The 21,959-nt window shown below is 38.3% G+C and overlaps 2 protein-coding genes and 1 long non-coding RNA gene across 22 annotated transcripts in view; 1 reads left to right on the forward strand and 2 right to left on the reverse strand.

Annotated features, from left to right (window-relative positions):
• The window catches only part of LOC122883351 (membrane-associated guanylate kinase, WW and PDZ domain-containing protein 1-like), a 99,509-nt gene extending 95,802 nt beyond the window's left edge, over nt 1-3,707 (forward strand). For 18 of the 20 annotated variants that reach the window (XM_044211906.1, XM_044211893.1, XM_044211897.1 and 15 more), the window contains one exon: nt 529-3,707. In XM_044211906.1, the coding sequence (XP_044067841.1) occupies nt 529-1,622 (1,094 nt within the window). In that variant the 3' untranslated portion in view covers nt 1,623-3,707. The remainder of the gene's footprint in view (nt 1-528) is intronic. The other 2 variants (XM_044211913.1, XM_044211914.1) reach the window with 1 other exon arrangement.
• The window catches only part of LOC122883356, a 43,076-nt gene that overhangs the window by 19,408 nt on the left and 1,709 nt on the right, over nt 1-21,959 (reverse strand). The window lies entirely within an intron of this gene.
• On the reverse strand, nt 5,928-7,411 carry LOC122883353 (rhodopsin). The gene has a single exon (XM_044211917.1). The coding sequence runs from the start codon at nt 7,336-7,338 to the stop codon at nt 6,274-6,276; it is 1,065 nt and encodes a 354-aa protein (XP_044067852.1). The 5' UTR covers nt 7,339-7,411; the 3' UTR covers nt 5,928-6,273.

A 21,959-nucleotide genomic window follows, 5' to 3' on the forward strand; every position in this document is an offset into this window, starting at 1 on the left:
CTGTTTCTAATTTGGAAGACCTGCAGCCAAACACACTCTTTTTTGCTTTTGGTTTAGTCTTCCCAATGACGCACATTGAGCTGTTCACAATTTTGTTTTGAATGGTTTCCTAGGTGCCTGCTGTGTCATTGATAACCCCTTCCCTACACTTGCCGATGTGTTGCACCTGCTGTTGTTGCTGACAACACCTTGTGACTCAACCCACAGTCCTATAGAGAAAACATATTGAACTGATTTATCACTTCAATGTCTTTTATGTGTGTGTGTGTAAAACAGAATGTTACACATCAATTTAGATTAGTTTGATTGTTTCTGGGGATATATACAGCATATGAAAGAGCACATGTATGCATGATTTCCATAAATCTCTGCATTGACTTTCTGTCATGTCAATGCAAGAGCTCACATGAACCAACAAGGAAACACATGTCTGCTGAACACAATAAATGTCACATGTTATTGATGTAAAAGTATTCTTCAACCTCATTCCTCTTCATCAAGCTTCTACTCCTTTCTCCTCTCCTGTAGACGGCAGCAGTGACGGGCACCCTCCCACGCCCGGGGCACAAAACACTCCGGAAGTGAGAACGCTGGCACCTAACAGCCGATATCACACCTCATTGGAGTCCAGTTATCCACCAGACCTTCACAAACCATCACGCCAGGACGAGGCTGCGCGTGGCAGAGACAGGGACAGGGCGGGGTCAGATCAGATGGACTACCAAGGCCGGCAATTTAACCCCCACCATCATCACACCTGGAATAACAATCACAGTCAAAGTACTCCCAGACAGCAGTCTCCAGACAACAGTAACAGCAGTAGCAGTGGCAACAAGAAGAGCCGAGGCCGCAAAGTCAAGAAGTCCGAGTCGGAGAGCGGCATCTCTAAACTCCTAAAGACTCTGAGGAAAGACAGCTCGGGGAAGAAGGCTGCAGCTGCCGAGAAACTGAGGGGGCGAGAGCTCTCAAGCAGCAGTACTACTTTGGACGGGAGGTTTCGCCTGCAGCGCCGCGGCTCCCTTGACCGCTCACCAACCCGAAAGCACGCTTCATCTCCTGATCGTCGGCGGGCCAAGTCGATGGACCGCAGGGCAGAGCGAGCTAATCGGGACCGTACACCTGAGAGGGAGTGCGATGATGGAGGGTTCCTCGCTGTCACCCCTGAACGCAAGTTCTACGAGCGCCAACTCCTCAAGGACTCACAGATGGCTGGGCGAGTCAGGGAGGCCACAACCCCCGAGCGCACCAACAACAACGGGGATTCCTTGTCTCTTTCCAGGGGCCGTATATATGATAGAGCCACAAAGAACGGCAACCTCCTGAGAGACTCTTCCTCAGAGAGGACGGAGGAGAGATATCGGATGAACGGGACACCGGAGAGACGATACCGAATGGAGCGGGACTCTTCCCCTGACAGCAACTACAGCCGGGACGAGCTGAACTATGCAGCAGCACCCAGACTGAAGGACTACTACAGCATGATGAAGAACAACGCTGCACACAAAAATGCTGCCTACAACAACACAGGCCATAACAATAACTCAGTAGGCCACAGCCCAAACCAGCTCCCTGAGCCCAAGAAAAGGCTATACAAAGAAAGCCCCAAAGACCTCAGCATCTAGAGCAGAGCAGAGATCCCCCTCGCCACTCTCTCCTCTATCTGTGCAAACTATGTACCATACACTGGATTTGGACTTCTGAGGACACTAACTCTTGTGTTTTATTTGGTCGACTGGTTTATTGATTGATTTGACTTAACTACTTGTGATCCAATCCAGAGATTCATAAAACAGCAGGAGTACAATCCTATCAGTTCATACTGATTGTTTTGTCATTGTTCTAGTTATTTTGAACATAACAGAAGTTGTTGTACTATAGTAAAGGTATTGTATGTGCCTGCATATAAAATTGTTGATATTGCTTTTTGTAGGCATTGCTGAATCTAAATATTTGTTCCCTCAGAGTTATGAAACATGCTTCCAGTTGTGGTAACTAACTTCTAACTACTAAGCTTGTTTTCAACTTGTTTTTAAATGTCTTTTCCATTCCTTAATTGCTTTACTGAACAAACAATAGCACAAGATACTGATAGTTCATAAGAACTGTGAAAGTCACATTGGACACAAATCTAAATTTAAGATCTGATGGTAAAAGTAAAGCGATAATTATATAAATAATATATGACTTTTTTGCATTTGCTCACTATTTATTTTTAATTTGGCATATATTTTGAGCAAGCTTCGTTGAATCTTTAAGGACCATGGTAGAAGTGCACATTGTACCTGGGAAAGCATGCTGTACCCTTACTTGTGTTGCATCCTCGAAATGTGTGACAGCTCACCCTCCTTTGTCTAAATATACCCACACACTACCAAAATTAAGAAAAGAAATATGACAACTGATAAACTGAAAACTTGTAACTTGAACACTCTGGCCTGTTGTTGCTCAGTGTGTACTGATGTAGTAGGGAAGGAACCTGACCAGGCAAAACTGTTCTGGTAGATTCTCTGTTTCAAAATTTCAATGTAGTACTTTAGATGAGTCTGCATTATGCCAGAATACCAGCTTGAAGCTACCAATAAAATATGATTTTTCAGATATGCCAAAAAAAAGTTTAAAACAAACAAATGTGTAAATTATCCCTGTGCAAGATGCATGTGTAAATTTAAGTGTAATTTAACCACTTTATCTGATAAGTCTGAGCGAGAATAATGAATAAGGAACATGCACTGTAAACCCACAGTAATTGTTAGCCCTGTACTCATGTTGATGATACCCACATTTGCGTACCGACCACCTCCTGGGTCCTGACACAAAGAGCTAATGTGGTTTGTTGTGTTGATAATATATGGAGAGTCTTGGCACAGGAGACGACCAATCTGCCATGCTGAGCCATGTTGTCACGCCACTGGAGTCTGACTGCTACTTCATAATGTGTTGTGTGTGTATTCTCTGTTTTATGTTTCATGAGAGAACTAAAAATATATTGGATAAACCACAACAAAAGCATTGTTTGATCACTGTTGTCGCCATGGTACTGTATTAACAAAAAAAGAAGGAAAAAAAAAGAAACACATTTAAGAAGTTAACCTGTTAGCCATCACCTGTAAATAGTTTTTCCAGTGTAACTATTAGGAACCTGTCAAGGAATAAAATGTTGCCTTTTTCTTGTACAAAAGAGAAATTTATGAAAAACCTCAGCAGTGAGGAATGTGATATTGTGTTTATATCTCTGAAATGGACCTGATGATTTATGGGAAATATGTTGATTTACTCTGGATCAGGTATGTAAAGACATTTTAAAATGAAAGACTGTATTTGGTCAATCAGAAACTGTTTGATGGTTTGAATCTCTCGATGGTTAGCCTGCCTTTGTATTATAAAGCACTTGTATGCAGTCTGTGTTCTTCAAGCATTAGTTCTTGCAATGTGCTCCGGACATAATGCTGTCTCTGTGTTGATAAAAGCAGTACATGTATATGGGCCAATCTTTTTTATAAAACTATGCATATATAAATACTACATTGTATTGTTCATAGCTTTATTTGACCCATGAAGCTATACATAACATTAGTCTAAGTACAAGTAGATGTGGACTTATCCAGCTTCTTTCCTTGAGATGGATTACAATGTATATGTAGCTATCAAAAGAAGTCTGTGAATGCTATTTTTATTATCAAATAAAGTTTTCCATACAAATTCAAAAAGATTTCATATTTCTGCACTGCCATTGTCTCTGGAGAGGCTTTTGAGTTTGTACACTCTTTTTGATCAAATCACTCTGGTGTGTCAGTTGTGGTTTTAATATGCAGCTTTAGAGACTTTGTTTTATTTAAGATCGACACTGGCAGAACATTTATTAGATTTAACTGTGACAGTACATTGGTTCACACAAAAGTAACTTTAAAAAACTGTATTGCCTTCCTTGTCTACTTAGAAAGGCATTTCATCTTCTATGTACAACACATAGTGTTGCAGTACACAGAATGGAGTGAGGTAGTACAAGCAATACTGTCTCACTCCATATACTCAAACAAAAGGACAGTTCATGTTTTAATTGTTAGAAAGTTACAGTCAGTGCTGCAATAACACTAATCATTACCACTGATATACTTTGTCATCTCAAATGGTACAATGTAATAATCCAATAGTAAAAATGGTTTAATTAATGGACACTGTAGTGTCACTGGGTGACTGTTTAGGGGGCTGATTTCTAGTCTACTGGATTCTTCTGAACTGAAAAGATTATAACTGGTATTTATTTACAAAAAGCGAAATGGTATAAATGGTCTGTGTGAACAAAAATTCATAAGGTTGCTATAATATTCCACCCAATATTCTTCAAATACCTTCATTAAATTTTTGTGTTGAGTGTGATTGTGCAACTACAGCAGGTGAAGCTTTTCTTTTTTAGTGCTAAATTAAAGCACTGAGTGATTGATTTTTTCCCCCTTAAGCTCTCAGCTGGAGCTTGACTTCAGCTCGGTGAGTATATCTGTATTCTACGAAAGATCCACTGGTATGATGGTTGCTATAGCTACGCATGAAGGTCATTATGGGAGAGATCTTGAGGTGTTTGTTTTTCTCTAGCATAGCGTACTGCACAACCAGGAACAGAGGAGGAGGAATAACATTTTACTTGAATTTCTGTCATTTATGATACTGGTACAACTCAGTTTGCGATATCTATCCATTGTTAGGACTGCAGTAGTCAAAATAGAGTATTACTGAATTAGTGTATCAACAGAAAACCTTTGCTCTAAATCTTGCTTTTCTATATCTTGACATCTGAAAAGAGAAGATTATTTAAAATCTATTGAGAAATGTTCTTCCAATAACTGATTCTTCGGTAACACTTTTCTTATAATCCCTGTATTTAGAATTTATTAGCTGTATAAGAATATTTAATAAATTCTTTAATATAGTAGTACACAGCTACAGTATAAGGACATTTTTAAAGTATTTATTAATGCACAGTATTTGTCAGCAATCATAACTGGTAACACTTTACTTTAAGTCCACCTGTAGCATGTAGCATTTATAAGCAATATACAAACATTTAATACATGATTTATAACACACTATAATGTAGTTGTAAAGCAGCTTTAAAGACATTTATAATATTTATTAATGTACAGCTTTCGTCAACAATTATGACTTCTCCTGAAGACTATGTTTTACTATATTGTCATTCATTATCTGTTTATAAACCAGCCTTCACTTACAGGTGCTCACAGGAGAGTTATAGTTGACAAATGCATTAATAAACACGAATATCTGCCTACAAATACATAACAGTATGTTATAAACCATTTATTAAAGGTTCATATACTGCTTATAAATGCTAAATAGGGGGGCTTAAAGTAAAAGTAAGTGTTACCTATTCTTCCTTTGGCTTTATTTTAAGGTCCATATGGTTTATGTGTGATATGATGGAAGTAAGGAACCCCAGTGAGGAGTAATTGTTCCCATTCCATAACCTTTATATCAAGGTGTCTTTCGGTAATACTAATTTACGTTATCCTATAAGTCTTTGTCTGTGTTAACCTTTAACTAATGTGATTAATATTTGTCATCAGATAAAGTTAGTGTTGTGTTCATCCCTGATTAATAATGTCATAATCCCTTACGTAGGCCAAATGCTAAGTCCAAGGTGACCTGTGATTGAAATGAGATTACTGTAGTAATGCAAACGCCTCAACAACAAAAAAAATTTAACACTATTTTAAATTATTTTTATCTTTGTAAGTGTCTATACCATCAAGTTCTGTAGCAGAAGTTTCTACAATAATAGTTCTAAAGTAGAAATTGACTCAAGACATAAATGCATTCTGAATAGGTCATTCACATTTATTAATTTGATTAAATATACTACAGTCATATGAACTTTGCCACCCAAATTGTAAGTAAAACATAAACAGGATGAGTCATTTGCAAAGTGCGTTTTATTTTACGTTGCCTTGATTACATGCCTCTACATTCAAAAATAAGCCAGTATCATATAGGATCCAACTGTAAAAGATTAACATTCTTCCCTTTCCTCTCAGGAAAAAAAAATCTCATTTGATTTGTTAAGTTGGATATTCTGTACATACAGGAACAACTCTGTAATGGGCTGAGCTTTCCTGCAACTGTCTTTAGGTTGAACCAACTCGTTTGTAAAAATACAAAAAGGAAGATATTTCTGTAGACATTAGCCTTCAGTCGTTTCCCAGGGGGAGCAGGAGTCTTCTTCTTGGATAGTGGATCATGGAGCCTGTGTTGATGGCCCTTTTATGCAGGAGACACAGAGCTGGAGGAGACAGAGGATGCCTCGGTCTTGGAGGCAGTAGAGGATGCTCCCTCCTCCTCCTCAAAGGGATTCTTCCCGCAGCACAAGGTGGTGATCATGCAGTGGCGGAACTGCTTGTTCAGGCAGACGTAGATCAATGGATTGTAGATGGAAGCAGTCTTGGCAAAGAAGGCCGGGATGGTCATGAAGACTGGTCCGAACTCAGAGCCCTGATGTGTGAAGATGTACCAGGCCACACTGGCATAGGGTAACCAACATATCAGGAAGGCAGCACCCATCATTATGACCATGCGGGTGACTTCCCTCTCAGCCCTCTGAGTGGTCTCAGACTCCTGCTGGGCAGCAGCAGCCTCCTTGACAGCACAGAGCAGACGGCCGTAGCAGAAGAACACGACAGACATTGGAATGATGAAGTGGCAGATGAACATGTAGATAACAAAGGACTCATTGTTGAAACCCTCTGCACGGGTGTAGTAGTCGACTCCACATGAGCACTGCATGCCCTCGGGGATGTAACGAGACCAGCCGACAAGAGGGGGCACGGCACAAGAACAGGCCATTATCCAGGTAAAGACCAAACCCATGATTGCGTGATTCTCACCGAAGCGGAAGTTGCTGATGGGCTTGCAGACAACCAACCACCTTTCAACAGCCAGAACAACCAGTGACCAGAGGCCAATCTCACCACCGAGGGTAGCAAAGAATCCTTCCAAATTGCAGCCAAGGCGTCCTAGGACGAAGTAGCCGTGCATAGAGGTGTACATCGTTGTGGTGAATCCTCCAAACACCATGAAGAGGTCAGCCACCGCAAGGTTCAGCAGGATGTAGTTTAGAGGGGTTCGCAGCTTCTTGTGTTCGATGGTGACATACAGAGTGAGGAAGTTCAAGGGGAAGCCAAGAATGATGAGCAGGAACATGTAGGCACCCAGGGCAGCATAAGCTGCTGGGTTGACAAGGTAGTACTGAGGGTATTCATAAGGACTCCGGACAATGCCGGTGGTGTTTACCATAGGGACATAGAAAAATGGTCCCTCTGTGCCGTTCATGGTTGCTGCTTGCGGTTGCGATTAGCCCTTTAGTGGTGTTTCTTCTGGCTTATCAGGAGAGTGATGTAGAGGGACCTTGCTACAAATGGACCCAGGTAGCCACAGTCTGGCTTTTAAAGGCACACCTTGGATTATCACTTTCCAAATCTGTCAGCACAAAGTGATTTAGGCCACAGTTAATATCTAATCCAGCCACCACTGCAAACATAACTGACCACTCATCAAGATATTAAGGTTGCACCTGCCTATCATGGAGCTATCTGTTGACTGCTTATTTTAAAGCATGATTTCAACATGATACTTAATGTAAATAATTCATTGTTTCATGTGCACTGAATTTGAAGGATACTATTGAGGGCACAGTTTGCATGTCTCCTCATATTCGTGTGACTTTCCTCTAGGTGCTCTCAACTCCTTATGCAAAAATGTGCAAGTGGAGGGGTTTGTAGCTGCTGATTTGCTCATATATAGATGTTAATTTAAGTGTTAGTGTCAATCTGTTGTCAAATTTAATTAATATAAATTCATTTCATGTAACTTGTAACCCCAAAACCTTAATCTAACAATACATTTACAGTATATTATAACATTGAGTTATAACTATATAAGTGGTAATGTTTATTCTAAAAACAAATTAAGTTCAAAGTCATGTGGTTTTACGATACTTCTCAAAACATTTTGTGAAATATCTGAAAATAAGAGGGTATTTTAGGTGCATTAGAAAAGCATGTATGAATTATATTTTGTACAAGAAGTCAAAATCACTCATATATACTGTACTATAGTTTTACCCTTTTGACAAACAAATAACATGCCATAATATGAGTCTTCCTTCACACAAATTACTTTTGAGTAGGGCTGCAACTCTCAATTATTTTCCTTATCGATTAATCTGCCAATTATTTGTTTAATTCATCAATTAGTTCAGTTTTAGTATGAAATGTTAAATAGTGAAAAAATGCCATTTACAATTCCAAGCCCACAGTGATGTCTTCAATTTTCTTGTTTTGTCCAAACTGTCCAAAACCTAAAGATATTACATTAACTGTTATATATGACAAAGAAAAAACAGCAAATCCTCCAACTACCATCAAATGTTTGGCATTTTTGACTGAAACGATTGATAGATTATCAAAATAGTTGCCAATAGTAATTGCAGCCCTACTCTCGAGATCTCTTTATTTCACCTGAGGCTGTTTTTCTTTACAGTACAATTCTTATACCAAAGAATGACTCATGGATTTGTGGAGTAACAACCTAATCCTTCTATGATTATTTCTAAAATATGCTGAAATGTATAGTAGGCAGTAGGCCAAAGGGAGAACATACATTAAATTAAAATCATTTTAGCCAGTGCTGCAATAAAGTCCTTGTTTAACCACAAAAATACTTCACAGAGATTAAAAATCTCTTGTACAGGCCAAGATAGCAGCAGATGAATAACAGGCCTTGAAAATGTCTTAAAATATATCCTGGTCTCTGTATTAATGTGTGGTAAGTGGTCGATTTTCTCTACTATAATGAATGTAGGGCAGAGGCAGTGGTGTTGCTGAGTAGTGGACCATCTTAGCTCTTGGTAAAGAGCTCAGCACTTTCCTAATGGGTGTTGTATTAAAGAGATTTGGGGCTTATGGATGTGTTACTCTCACCGGCCTGTAATGGATTTAAATGTCGCCGAGGGTCATTTTTGCTCAGTAGGATGTTGCTGTCGTCAGATAACTTATTTTTCTTTCCTCTCCTTTTTTTGTATTAAAAAATTTGTTTATGAATGGGTAGCACTTAAACTTAATGATTTAAAGCATGAATTAATTATTTTTATACAACTGCAGAGCCCATGAAGTGTTTTTGAGTTATACTATTTATATCTGGACACTCAAGACAACTGGGCTGTTACTTTGTACTTTGAGAGCCCATTATGCGTGTCAGTGTTTTTGTTTTATTACTTCGGTAAAACTTAGTTACTATTGCAAGTTTCACTGAAGTGTTTTTACAGGTTTTTCTGCACTTTTGTGTGTGAAATTAGGCTATTTGTTAAACCCATAAGTATTACAGGTTTTTTTATTTTTACAATTTACTTGAGTATATGGCCTTATATCTCACATAGGGCTGCAAATAATCTATGTAAATTATCTTCATTACTGATTAATCGGTTGATTACTTACTCAATTAATAAATTAATCATTTGGCCTATAAAACGGTAGAAATCATTTAAAAAATGCTCATCATAATTTCCTAGAGCTCAAAGGTGACATCTTCAAATAGCATTTATTGTTCAGCCCAACAGTCCAAAACTCAGAGAGACTCGGTTTACTGGAACCATCAAATTCAATGATTAAGCAATTGTCAAATAATATAGTCGATCGAGTAATTGATTGACTAATTGTTTCAGCTGTAATATCATACTGTATGTCGCATCGTACCCATGGATAAATATTTTCCTCTTAAATAATATTCTTTTACCATTTTCAGGAGCACTGGGGGATGTTATGGACACCAGAAGTGCTCCTGTTACCAGTCTTTTATTCACTACAAATAGAGAAGAATAGAAAATATGAAACACCTTTGTTGATAAAACACCTGCTGTGAACTTACTCACCCCCAAACTCAGCTGCTTTTTGGAACTAAAACATCCACCCATCCATCCATCTTCTATACCTGATTATCCTGTTGAAGGTTGTGGGGCACTTGATCCATGTTAAAGGGTTACATACATTTTTCTCTTTCAAAAATTCAATTGCACCAAAGAAAATACTTTTTGATTGTGAAGGACCTCAGGCCAATTGACCAATCATTAAAGAAGAGTCTGATATTACTATTCTACTGTGGGGTGAGGTAAGATTTGTTGTGCTGAAAAATGGTGGTGTGGTATCTTCAATTGTGCTCTCTGGTGGAGAGTAAATAACATTGACTATGTGACTAATAAAACACCCAATTTACAAAAGCAGAAGACCAAACATGAGAGCCCATTAATAAAATAAATGCTATCTATATGAACCACGGATATGTTTTAGCTACTGTGAAAGAGAAATAGCAGAGGAGAAAAATGATTGCAATGACTATAGTTTTAGAGTGCATGATTTACAACCTGAACTGGTGTGCAGATAAAGAGTGAAAGACAGGTAATTACAACATCAATTTAAAAATGAACTTGTCAGATTTTCACAGATCATGGGGTGGCCTCTGTAACTGAAAGGAAACCATCATTGTTTCTGAAGTCATTTGAGACAGCTTGAGTCACTTGATTCGGAATAGCTTAAGACAACAGGGAAAAAAACACACCTGAATATAAGGAATATAGAGATAGCTTGGAAATGTACTTGGAGATGTACATGACATTAATGAAAAATATATTTTCTATAATATATTCTTCCATGCAATAGCCTAACTGAGGATTGGTGTAAACTCTACAGTGAACGGCTGGTATTCTCTCTACAGAGACTCTGAGGTTTCTTTGAATAACTTCAACCCTCTTCACATTCTACAGAATTGTAGACTGCAACTAAGTTTCACAGGTTGTCAGCCACATACACATAATCCCCCATACTGACAAGAATACATCATGGAAACTCTTGAATCTAGTGACTTGTGTCTCAACTCTAAGGTCTAACATAGAGCTGCAACAATTAGACAATTAATCAATCAAAAAAATTTTATCGACAGCTAATCGATTCATTATTTCAATAATTTTTCAAGCAAAAATGCTTAATATGTGCTGGTTTCAGTTTCACAACTGTGAGGATTCAGTGCTTTTCATTGTCATATATGATAGTAAATGAAATACAGACTGTTGGTTTGACAAAAGCCACTTCGGGCTTTAGGTTGTTGTGATTAGTGTTTTTCACTAGTTTTTAATATTTCATAGACAAAATGATTGATCCATTAATTGGGAAACAGATCGGCAGATTAATCAATAATGAAAATAATCATTAGTTGCAGTACTAGTCTAACACCATATATATGTAAAAGCCTAAAACAGTCTTAAACAAAAGTTAAGTTAGCATTGGCTGACATAGAGGTTTACTAATGGCAAACTAATAAGAGTCATTATGTTTTTTTTTTTTCTTGTATACATAGACAATGTAAGTCTTGTAGTAAGTGTATAAATAAATTATACTGTGCATAGAGATACCATTGTTACAGTAAAGTACCTCACTATTGTGAGATATAGTACTTAAAGGTCCAGTGTGTAACATTTAGGAGGCGCTGTTGACAGAAATGGAATATAATATTTATAAGTATGTTTTCATTAGTGTATAATCACCTGAAAATAATAATTGTTGTGTTTTTGATTACCTTCAAATAAGCCCTTTATATTTACAGAGGGAGCGGGTCCCCTTCCTAGATGCCACTAAATACTCCACACTGGACCTTTAAGTTAAACTAAAGCAATCAAACTGCAAAAAATGTGCTAAAGACAAAACAGAAGACAGCCAGTAGGAGAGGAGGAGATCAGGACAGACATGTTGCTGCTGAGCTGCTAAGTCTTTCCATTCTGCTGTGGCAGATCTATAGGTGGTTTGCTGCCCTCCTCAGGAAGTCAAAGTAAGTACACTTGAACGCAAATCAGAGGGTCTATTTTTTCATTGCTTCCAGAAAATCATCTATCACAAATATATTACATTGATTCATAGTATCTTTAACCAGGTTTTCAAAGATTAATCTGAAACCCCCAAAACTACCCAACTGTATATAAAGTAGCAAAAACACACCTTGACCAACAGTAAAATGTAAACAGAAAGTAAAATATATCAGTCACATGGGACATTTTTCTGCAGAATGAGTACTTTTACTTTTAATGATTTTAAGTACATTTAGCTGATAATACTTCTGTAGTTTTACTTAAGTAAGATTTTGAATGCAGGACTTTTACCTGTAATGGAGTATTTTTACTGTACCTCTTCCACCACTGGAAATAAATTCTTTCTTCTCAATTATGTTCAATGCACATGTCTGTAAACTGTAATATTCCTAAAATTTTCTCTATCCTCAAAGTAGTTAATCATATTTTATCTGATACTTTGTTGTCTCTGAACCCAGTGGGATTTTTGTGTTGTACCCTGGACCCTTTTTTCAAGTAAAAAGAATGAACCAGCTACATGAACCACCCTAATCTCCCAAAAACAACAAAAGGGTGGTTGTCACAAGTTTTATCTAAGTCTCTTGATATGTTGTAAAATTGTGTATAAACAACGGTGTTGGCCCCGGTTATGGTTTTGTTGTTTGGTGAACTGGCTGATTTCTACTGAACTCCCTTGCTGATGATAAACTGAAAATGGACAGTAGTGTAGTGTCTAAAAAGTATCTACCTTGAGTTTATAGATGCCTCAGACAAGGGCCTCTCTAGTGAATATTACACCAAGATTCAGCCTTATCCTTATGAATAGTCTATGACTTTCTCTCCAAAGAGAAAGATATATAAGCACAGGAGATGTACTCTTACTGCCTGGAGATGAGCTAATGTGTAAAGTAGTCTTGGTCTGGAGGAAGAAGTGTTCGAAATTCTACCCACACCCCATAGGTGTCATTTACACTTGCCTGTGACTGGAATAAAGGTTATACACTTTCAAAAACTGTACCTATCCTTTAGTGCTTGCCTCTCAATGTTAGCATTAGCTGCAAGACTAACATTAGGAAGCTAGCATTAGCTGGCTAGTGTGGTAGCTAACAATGAAAATAAACTCCTCAGCGAGATCTAAAACAATTTAAAAAAAAGTCTTAACTTGCCTGGCATTTCTACTGCTGCCCTCTAAGTTTATAAAACTTAAAATATGACAATATGTTTCTGAAGCATTGTCTGTTCTGTTCTGTCTGTTAAAATGTCTTAAATTTTATAAATGTTAAGCCTTAAAGGTCATTAAATAGTCTACATTTGAATTGACGGGGTCTTGATTACAACAAAAAAACATATTTTGGTGCATCAGAATCAAAATTTCTGATACAAAAAAAGAACTCATACTGTCTTTATACTGACCTGCTACACTTACTTGCTGGGACAATTTCTAAAGTAGATGAACCCAACACATTTTATTTACCTGCCATTCTGATCTGTAGAGAGAATATGAAGAAAATCCTCACTTATCTCACTTTCTGTGGAATAAAGTCCTGGGTACTCCCCCCCCGATCCCCCCATTACATTGCATATGTTGAAGACCGATTAAAAAATGTTTTTTCAGCTGAGCCCTTAAGTCCCCACCACTTTTCAACACAAAGTGACACCCTTGCCACACCATATGAGAATAGTCCTGACATTAGATTATATATAGCAAATGACTAGTTACTGTATTGTTACTACACTTTATCTTCCTCTTATATTTGCCCTTTCGTCAATGTCACATGTATTTTCTAAGATTTGGGTTTTAAAACTCTTCTTTTTAAAACTCTTCAGCCTGTCTTAGGAGAGCCAGCATTGAAGTGTTTCAATCATCAGTTCTGTGGTTGTCAAACCTAGCTACATTTAGACACAGTAATGAGTCTCACCTTTTATATTACATATATTTTACAAATAAAACTTTGACTATGTTCAAAAAGTCACAGCTTTGCTGCCTGACTTCAGCTTTTTTTTTTTTGCATATGAAGATGACTGTGGTTTTTAGAGGACAAATGTGTGGGCAGAGTGTGATGCTCTCTCACTCTGCCCACAGGAACTCTCTTGCTGAGTGACCAGTAGAGAGGAGGGAACACTGTGACCGGGACATGGCACATTGCACACCACCAGCTCCCACATACATTTCACACTGAGGGTTATACATCATCAGGCCCGTAAGAGCAAAAAATAACATCAGCTGGTCTGAGGATGTCAAGATTCATTTTGAGTTTCATTGTCCAAACAATAAAAATACAATACAAATCGCATACAGCGCTTAAAATAATCTTTGATGCTATTTGGTTTAGGACTGCAACTAAAGATTATTTTCATTATTGATTAATTAATAAGAGCTGCAACAATGAGTTGATTCATCGCTTAGTCGATCAAAAGAAAATTATTGAGACTATTTTGATAATCGAATTATCATTTTAGTAATTATTTAAGCAAACATTCCCTGGTTCCAGCTTTTGATGCTTTTCCTTGTCTTACATGATAGTAAACAGAATATATTTGGGTTTTGGACTGTTGGTCAGACAAAACAAGGAATTTAAAGACAACACCTTGGACTGTGAGAAATCTTAAGGGGCATTTTCAACAAATTTTATAAACAAAACGATGAATTGATTAATCAAGAAATAATAGGAAAATTTGTCAATAATGAAAATAATCGTCAGTTGCAGCCCTATGTTGATTACTGTTTTTAAAGTAATGAATTAATCATTAAGTGTATAAAATATCAGAAAACAGAAACATTTCCATCACAATTTCCCAAAGCCCAAGGTGATGTCTTCAAATTTCTTTTTTTGTCAGAATAACAATACAATACAAAAATATTCTCTTTACTACCACATAAGACAAAGAAAACCAGCAAATCCTCACTAAGTAATATCTCACATTATATAAGCAACAACCAGCAAATGTGGCATTTCTGCTTGATAGATTACTTTTTTTTTTTACATTTTCTATGTGCGATAAAATACCAAAAAATAAGACAGAACGGTGTAGACAATACACATAATAATGACATAATTGTATACGTGTGTCATTTACATAATGTTGCTCTCAACAATTCGTTTTTTTTGTGGAATTTGCAGCAAATGATGTACGAAAGTTGTGATGGGGTGAAATAATGCGATTTATCTTGAGCAGGTGTATAGGTGTTTGTGTGTAAGTGTGTGTGGGGGGTAGGACCCTGTGTGATTGATAAAAGGGAGTAGAGGTCCCACGATTCTTACAGAACAGAAGAGACCAGATAAATGACATAAATGAGTAATCGCTGGTTAGAATTATTGTTGATTCTTTTTTTGATAATCAAGTAATTGGTAACTGTGGACTAATTAATGAATTAATTTACTTTTCGGTAATTATCTGGTGCTCTGCTGATGATCATGGGTTGGGTTATGTTTAATCACACCAGGCCAGTGGTTATATACAATTAATATAGTTTGCCAACCCCACTAGAAAACAGACTCTCTTTTCCCTGCACTTCAAAGCTGAAAACAGCACTATAAATCAATCAAAGCTTCAAATAAAAGACAGTTGACTAGAAATCTCTGGTGCTGCATATGCTTTCAGGATGTTCGCCAGCAGTGGGAGCTGTTAATCTTCAGTGTACTGCTTGACATGTAATTGTTCACATTCTGCATTATTATTGATTCCACAGCAATCGACTGAAGCAATATTTGCCTGTTGTTGCTGAATTAGTAGCGCCATTTCAGGCCGGCAGTATTTGAGGCTGCCGAGCTGCCTCTTATTAATACATTATTCAAATTCTTTGTAACAGCAGGGCTTATCTCGATTCCTGGTGCATCGCAGCTGATGCATGTCCCTGTTACTTTAACTAAATCAATGTCTTTTAGACGATGCTATTATTGCGTGGAGGAGGGATGTGTTAACACTCTCAGCAGGCAGTAATGTATGTCAGATGGACCACTCAGAAAACTGCTATTTGTCAGGAATAGCATCAGGGCCCATTCAGTCACTTTAAAGTGCAGAGAAGATGAGGTCAGAGGTGTCGTTGCAGTTTCATTCCCTGGAGACCTGCAGGAAATCAGATCATACTGCAACAACACCATCCACTCTCACCTGAAATTATCAGGGGATGGAGTATTTGCCAGACTGGTTTGTCAGGTGTCTGAAACAGATTCTTGCTTGGACCTATATTTCCATTTGTGTATAGTTACTGATCCCTGGTGTGCAATCAAATGTACAGCAGCCGTAATCTGCATGCGATATACCTCTTCAAAGAGAGTACAAGTGCATGTGAGTACTACCCCTTATTTCTTTTAAAAATACCTATATATTGTGAGAAATAAAAAGCAGCTGATGATGAGCTTACAGTTTTTCTCACTCGCCAGTCAGAAGTATAAACAGCAAGCAGTAAATCTCTCCCTTTCTATCACTATCCTCCGATTAGCCTTGATTTAGCCTCTCTTCATGGTAGTCTTTCACGCACGCACACGCACACACACACACACGCACACACAAACACGCAACATTCTGTCTGTGGTGACGTTTCTGTGACTCCATCTTACCGCCCATTGTTCATATTTGACAACTGCAAAGAAATTAGCAGTCTTTGGCATGATTCATCATCTTTCTATCGACTGGTTGCTAAGGTGATGGATCCACGGTGTGTGTGCAGAGTGCTGAAATCCTGTGGAGTGTGTGGAGAGCAATGTCCTCACTTTGTCACACACACACACACACACACACACACACTGACTATGTGGTGGAAGCGGCACTAAACAGTTAGGCTGAGCTGGGTCCTTTCCTCTCCTGGCTAGATGTATTAGGCTTTAGAGAAAGAACCCCGAGATGCTGGTGGTTAAACCTCTCGAACACGCACAAATGTCACCCTCATCAGCAAACACTTCCAGACACACACACACACACACACATCCACACACAACACCTCCCACGCTCTCATCTGCACACGATCACACAACAACCGCTTCAAAGCCACACATATTCATCAGCCCTCTCTAAACTCCTTTTATCATATCTCGTCATTCATATGCTAAACAGCCACACAGATTTTGGAGTTGTAAACTAGAGCGTGGCAGCTACAGTAGTAAGGTAAACACCTGGGTCAGGCTTGATCCCAGCATGCTGGCTTTTGTCGTACTGTTAGGCTTGTATAGACAAAGTTTTTGGTGCACTGTTAAAGGGTCACTTTGTCGATTTTCAACCTGAATCGTTCTAATGTGTTGCACACATGTAGCCTGGTAGCCAAAATTGACTTAAATGCAGTATTCCTGATTGCCAGACTCATGCCAGACTAGTCGTGAATTATGTGCCAAAAACAGCCATGTTGGGCTAAAACTGGTGAAAAGTTACTAACTGGCAAATCTTCCCAAGTCCACACCCCACAACCTGAGCCAAACCTGGTATTCAAATATGAATATTGGAATATATATCCAAAAATATGACAGATGCAACTCGCATCAGCCAATATATTGGTCTAGCTCTACAGGCAACCTTGGTAAAAATCTAAAATGTATATTTTTACTTTGGTCCTCTCTCTTGTCCACTGCATGATAAAAACACTGCACAAACCACATTTAGCAGACAGCATTGATCTGACAGAAACTATAGTCTATAGCAGGCCATTCAATTGGTGGCCTGCGGGCCACATCCGGCCCAGAAGCAACCTCCGAGTGACCCAGCATACATAAATCTGATATATGACAAAATAAGTAAACTACATATATAGTGTAGCGAACGAGTGAGCCATCTTGCTTCCTTCTCATCTCTGTTGACAAAACAAAAAAAAGGTTTTAAATAGGCTGCTGAAAATGTCTGGCCCATCTACATTTCCTGGTTTTTAAATTTGGCCCAATTGAATTTGTAATTGAATAGCCCTGGTCTACAGGTTCACCTGTGTATTTAAAAACATATTGCTTCTAAAAGGTAACACTCAAGACTGACACAACATCCCCAATCCTGACAGCAGTACTGCTTTTTATCTAAGCGTCTTTGAAACCATATCATCTTTGTACTATAATTAGAGTCTAATATTACAACAGATGTGTCTACCACCGCTATCAGTATCTTACTGCTTCCAAATGCAAGATGCACAAAAACAGTTGGACATGCTATTGTTTAACTCCTTCTATGCATACATAATGTTTCTTCCTGACATATTGTTTAGACAGAATCAGAGTTGAGACAACTGACAATAGCCACAGAATGTGCTGTCTTGTGTGCTCATTATGAAAACCATATTAGTTTCACATGCAGCGTGACCCTGCAGATGCATCACGCTGAAGACAAACTTGTTGTATCTATTACTTATTAGGTGTATTGTAGCTATTAGGTGCCTTCCTGGTAGCACAAGGGTGAACCTCACCCTTTTTTCTTGTCCTATTGAAGGTGCCTTGTCTCACTGTTTATTCATTCTTTAGCCTCGACAAGAGAAACACAGCTAAACGCATGATGACGCTGTTTTGTGTTTCATTTCTAGATCACAGGTCTAAAGAAATGGGGGCTTTGTCAAGTGAGGGGCATGAATAATATTTCAACACAGAGAGTGTTTAAAGCTGGCCCATGCTCATCTGTGTAGATGCATTAATATTAATTATATGTCCTACATGAACGACGCAGTAATCCATTATGCCACTGTACTAGTCATCTACAAGATTATCTTTAGTTCAAAACAACATTCTTATTCATGCAGTGTTAGAGCAACTCGCTACTACTCATTCCAATTTTCCACCACAAATTAGTTTTGGTGAACCAGCATGCTTGTAAGTTTGGTGGGCATCAATCACTGGACTCATAATGTGGCGTGAATAGAGGAAAGTGGGCGAAGATGAAAACATTTGCCCAGGATATGCATCAGTGGAGCTGCCGCCCCAAATTTGTCAAGTGTGTCTCCAATTTAGAGGAAGTGAAGGGGAGACAGAGTTTCAAACATGTCAGAGAAATAACACAATTTCCAATTAAGCCTTTCATTTCCTTAATGAGAGGGAAGGACTAGTGCAGGCTCAGAGACAGATCAGCAGATGATGCATTGGGCTCCTGAGAGGTGTGACTGGGAATAGGCTACAAAGGCTTTACACCCCATCTGCTTGGCAACCTGATTTGACTCCTCTAGAAAAGACATACAATTACATTAACTTGATTTATGAATACAATGTTTTTAAGAAGTTGTATTTTCCTGTGGGTATGTGTGAATATTAAAAGTTTTTCACCGTTCTAAATACCAGAGGTAACACTAGAAATGATCAAACCCTCTTTCCATGTCAAAAGGATTTTGTGTTTTGCTAACTCGCTGTTATGAAACACTCCAGCATATCTCTCAAGGATGAGAAGTCTGACAGCTATATTTGAGGAGCTTCCGCTACAGCCTGAATTGAGGTCTGCTAGTTAGCCAGAGTTCCCTGCAGAAGCAGCAAGACCAGAAGGCCTCAGGTCCGTTCATTGAATTACATGGGGGGTCTTATAATTGGCATAGGAAGGGAAATTGACTGTGAGTGAGTGAGAATCACGTGACTTTGTCTGCATGACCAGCTAATGTAAGTGAGGAAGAGCATCAATGCAAAAAGGTCGAACTCTCTTCACACTTAAAAAAAAAGGCTAGACATAGAGCTTATTTTATAGAATTTTTATGGAGTTACTTTTCAGCAGCAGGACCAAAAAAAAAAAAAAACTGGTGCCGCTAGTGTTAAACAAGACCTAATCTAAGAGGCTACAGCCATGCTAGCGGCTCTGTGAAGTTGTACTTTGTAGCTGTGCTTTGAGCTAAATTCTAACGTTGGCATGCTAACATGCTCATATATTAAGCAAGTGTAATGTTTACCATGTTCACCATCTTAGTTTAGCATGTCAGAATGCTAACATTTGCTAATTAGCATAAAACATGAAGGACATCTGAGGCTGAATGTCATATATTTGCAGGTATTTGGTCATTAACCAAAGTATTGAACAAATAGAAATTGTGACCTGATCCTCTGATGAAAAGTCAGAGGATCACCAAAGTTGACAGACTGACATTGTCATCCCTAAAGCCATGGCTAGAAAGATAATCTTAATTTAGGTAGAAAGATAATCTTAGTTTAGGAGGAAGTTTAAATGCAATTAGCTGATCAGTAGCAAGTCACCTTATGCTAAGACATCTGTTTATAAAAATCTAAATCAATTTTAATAATTGATTAAGAGGTTAGGTCATTTATAAAGTAGCAAAATAAACTGGCTGGGCTCAGCCGATATACCATCAAATATCAACATTGGTATTGCCTCAAGTTTTGGTTGGGCTCTAAAAAAAAGAGCTTCTCAGATGTAGGGAATCGGTTTCTTTGTTTGATAACATTGTTATTGTTGGTTGGACAAACATGCAATTTGAGGACGGCACCTCGAAAAATTGTAATGGGCATTTCTGTACAACATATAACACCCATTAATCTTAGACACTCCCGAGTCTACATTTTATAGACCAAACAAATGCTCTGTTAATAAAAATAAATACAGATTAAACAATAATGAAAATAATTGTTTGTTACAGTCCTACTACAATCAAATCAATTAAGTGGTCTTTACCATCTGGCAGGCTCACTCTCACACTCTGCTGGTCATTACTGCTGCTGTGTCTGGTCATGCAGTTTGCTTCCTGCTACACACAGCTGCTGCTGGTTACACCTCCTCCACCTCAACCTCCAGCCCCATGTTTTTGTTTCTTATTCATCATACATTCACTGGAATTTCTTGGTGCATTATGTATGCCATATCTCAGTGATACATGTCTGCAGAGTTCTGTTCTGTTACCCTCTGCATTTTCTGCAGCTTGAATGCTGAGAGGAGCATCCTTTTTTCCTTCAAATACAAATATAAAGCCATTTGTAGCTATAAATGGTACAGTCTCCTTTGAAGCAAGTGTTTCTGAATTATTAATTCCTACTGCATGTTGACAGCGGACACCGCCAAATATAAACATACTGACAGAATAACAATACAGAAAAGATGTTTACATTTAGTTAACCAATCAGTATGTTGTTTGGACAAAAATCTGTGAGCAGAAAAGGAGGTGTTAATCCTGCATCAGCAAGACAGATTAACATTTTCTACCGTTTTCACCAGACAATGAAAGCGAATAGCTGTGCACATAGATACAGACACGTACATGTGCTTAAATCATCATTTCTGCCTCTGAATGCTGATTATTTCTAACAAGGATGGATGTAGTTTTCATTTTGAACTTCTCTCTGCCTGCCTTTGAAAGGCACATGTGCTTTACAGAACGCCTAATGTGTTTACGTGCTGTGGCTGATCAAAGCTGGATCAGATGCATATTTATTGTTTGTGTGTGTGCGTCTGTCTGCGTCTTTGTGTGTGCTTGTTCATGCATGTGAACTAAAAGACTCCCTAATCATAAATGAAAGCTGCACAGCATCTGGTGATGTTTATCATGATTATGTATAACAACTATTAAAAAGGTTTAAGTCTGCTATTTTATACACAATACATAAAAATAATACACTGTCCACATGCACTCTCCCATCTTTCTCACTACCTCGCATATAAACACACACAATTGTGCCACTTCTGTCTCATCCTACTCACTTACTTAATGACACAGCTCATATTAGATAATCCCTCTAAAATGATGTTGCCAAAAATATGATAGGCCCATAAGTAATCCCTGCAAGGCTTGGAATATAACTGAATAACGCAAATGCTAACATGATCATCCAGTACTTAGTTGTGTAAGTGTTGGTACTTGTATACACAGAGTGGTTAGGTACTCACTTCACCCTTACTCTCAGTTCTTGTGATTCTGCTGCTGCACAGTTTAATCTCTGTATTTTCAGATCTGTTTGTTGCTTGTCTGGGAAGCTGCTGTTACAACACCTCCCCAAAGCTCTGTGCTCATCCAAGAGACAGAGCTCCTCACTGTCTGGTTAAAATGACGGGGTCTTAGAGATCATGGCCAAACAGTGTGCTCATGTCTGCTGAGCTCAAGGTCTTACAGAGTACCAGTCTGCCCAGTTTAATATTCCAGACACCCACCATATGAGCTCTTGCCAGTAACACAGCC

Source organism: Siniperca chuatsi, linkage group LG10, assembly GCF_020085105.1.
Source record: "Siniperca chuatsi isolate FFG_IHB_CAS linkage group LG10, ASM2008510v1, whole genome shotgun sequence".
NCBI lineage: Eukaryota > Metazoa > Chordata > Actinopteri > Centrarchiformes > Sinipercidae > Siniperca > Siniperca chuatsi.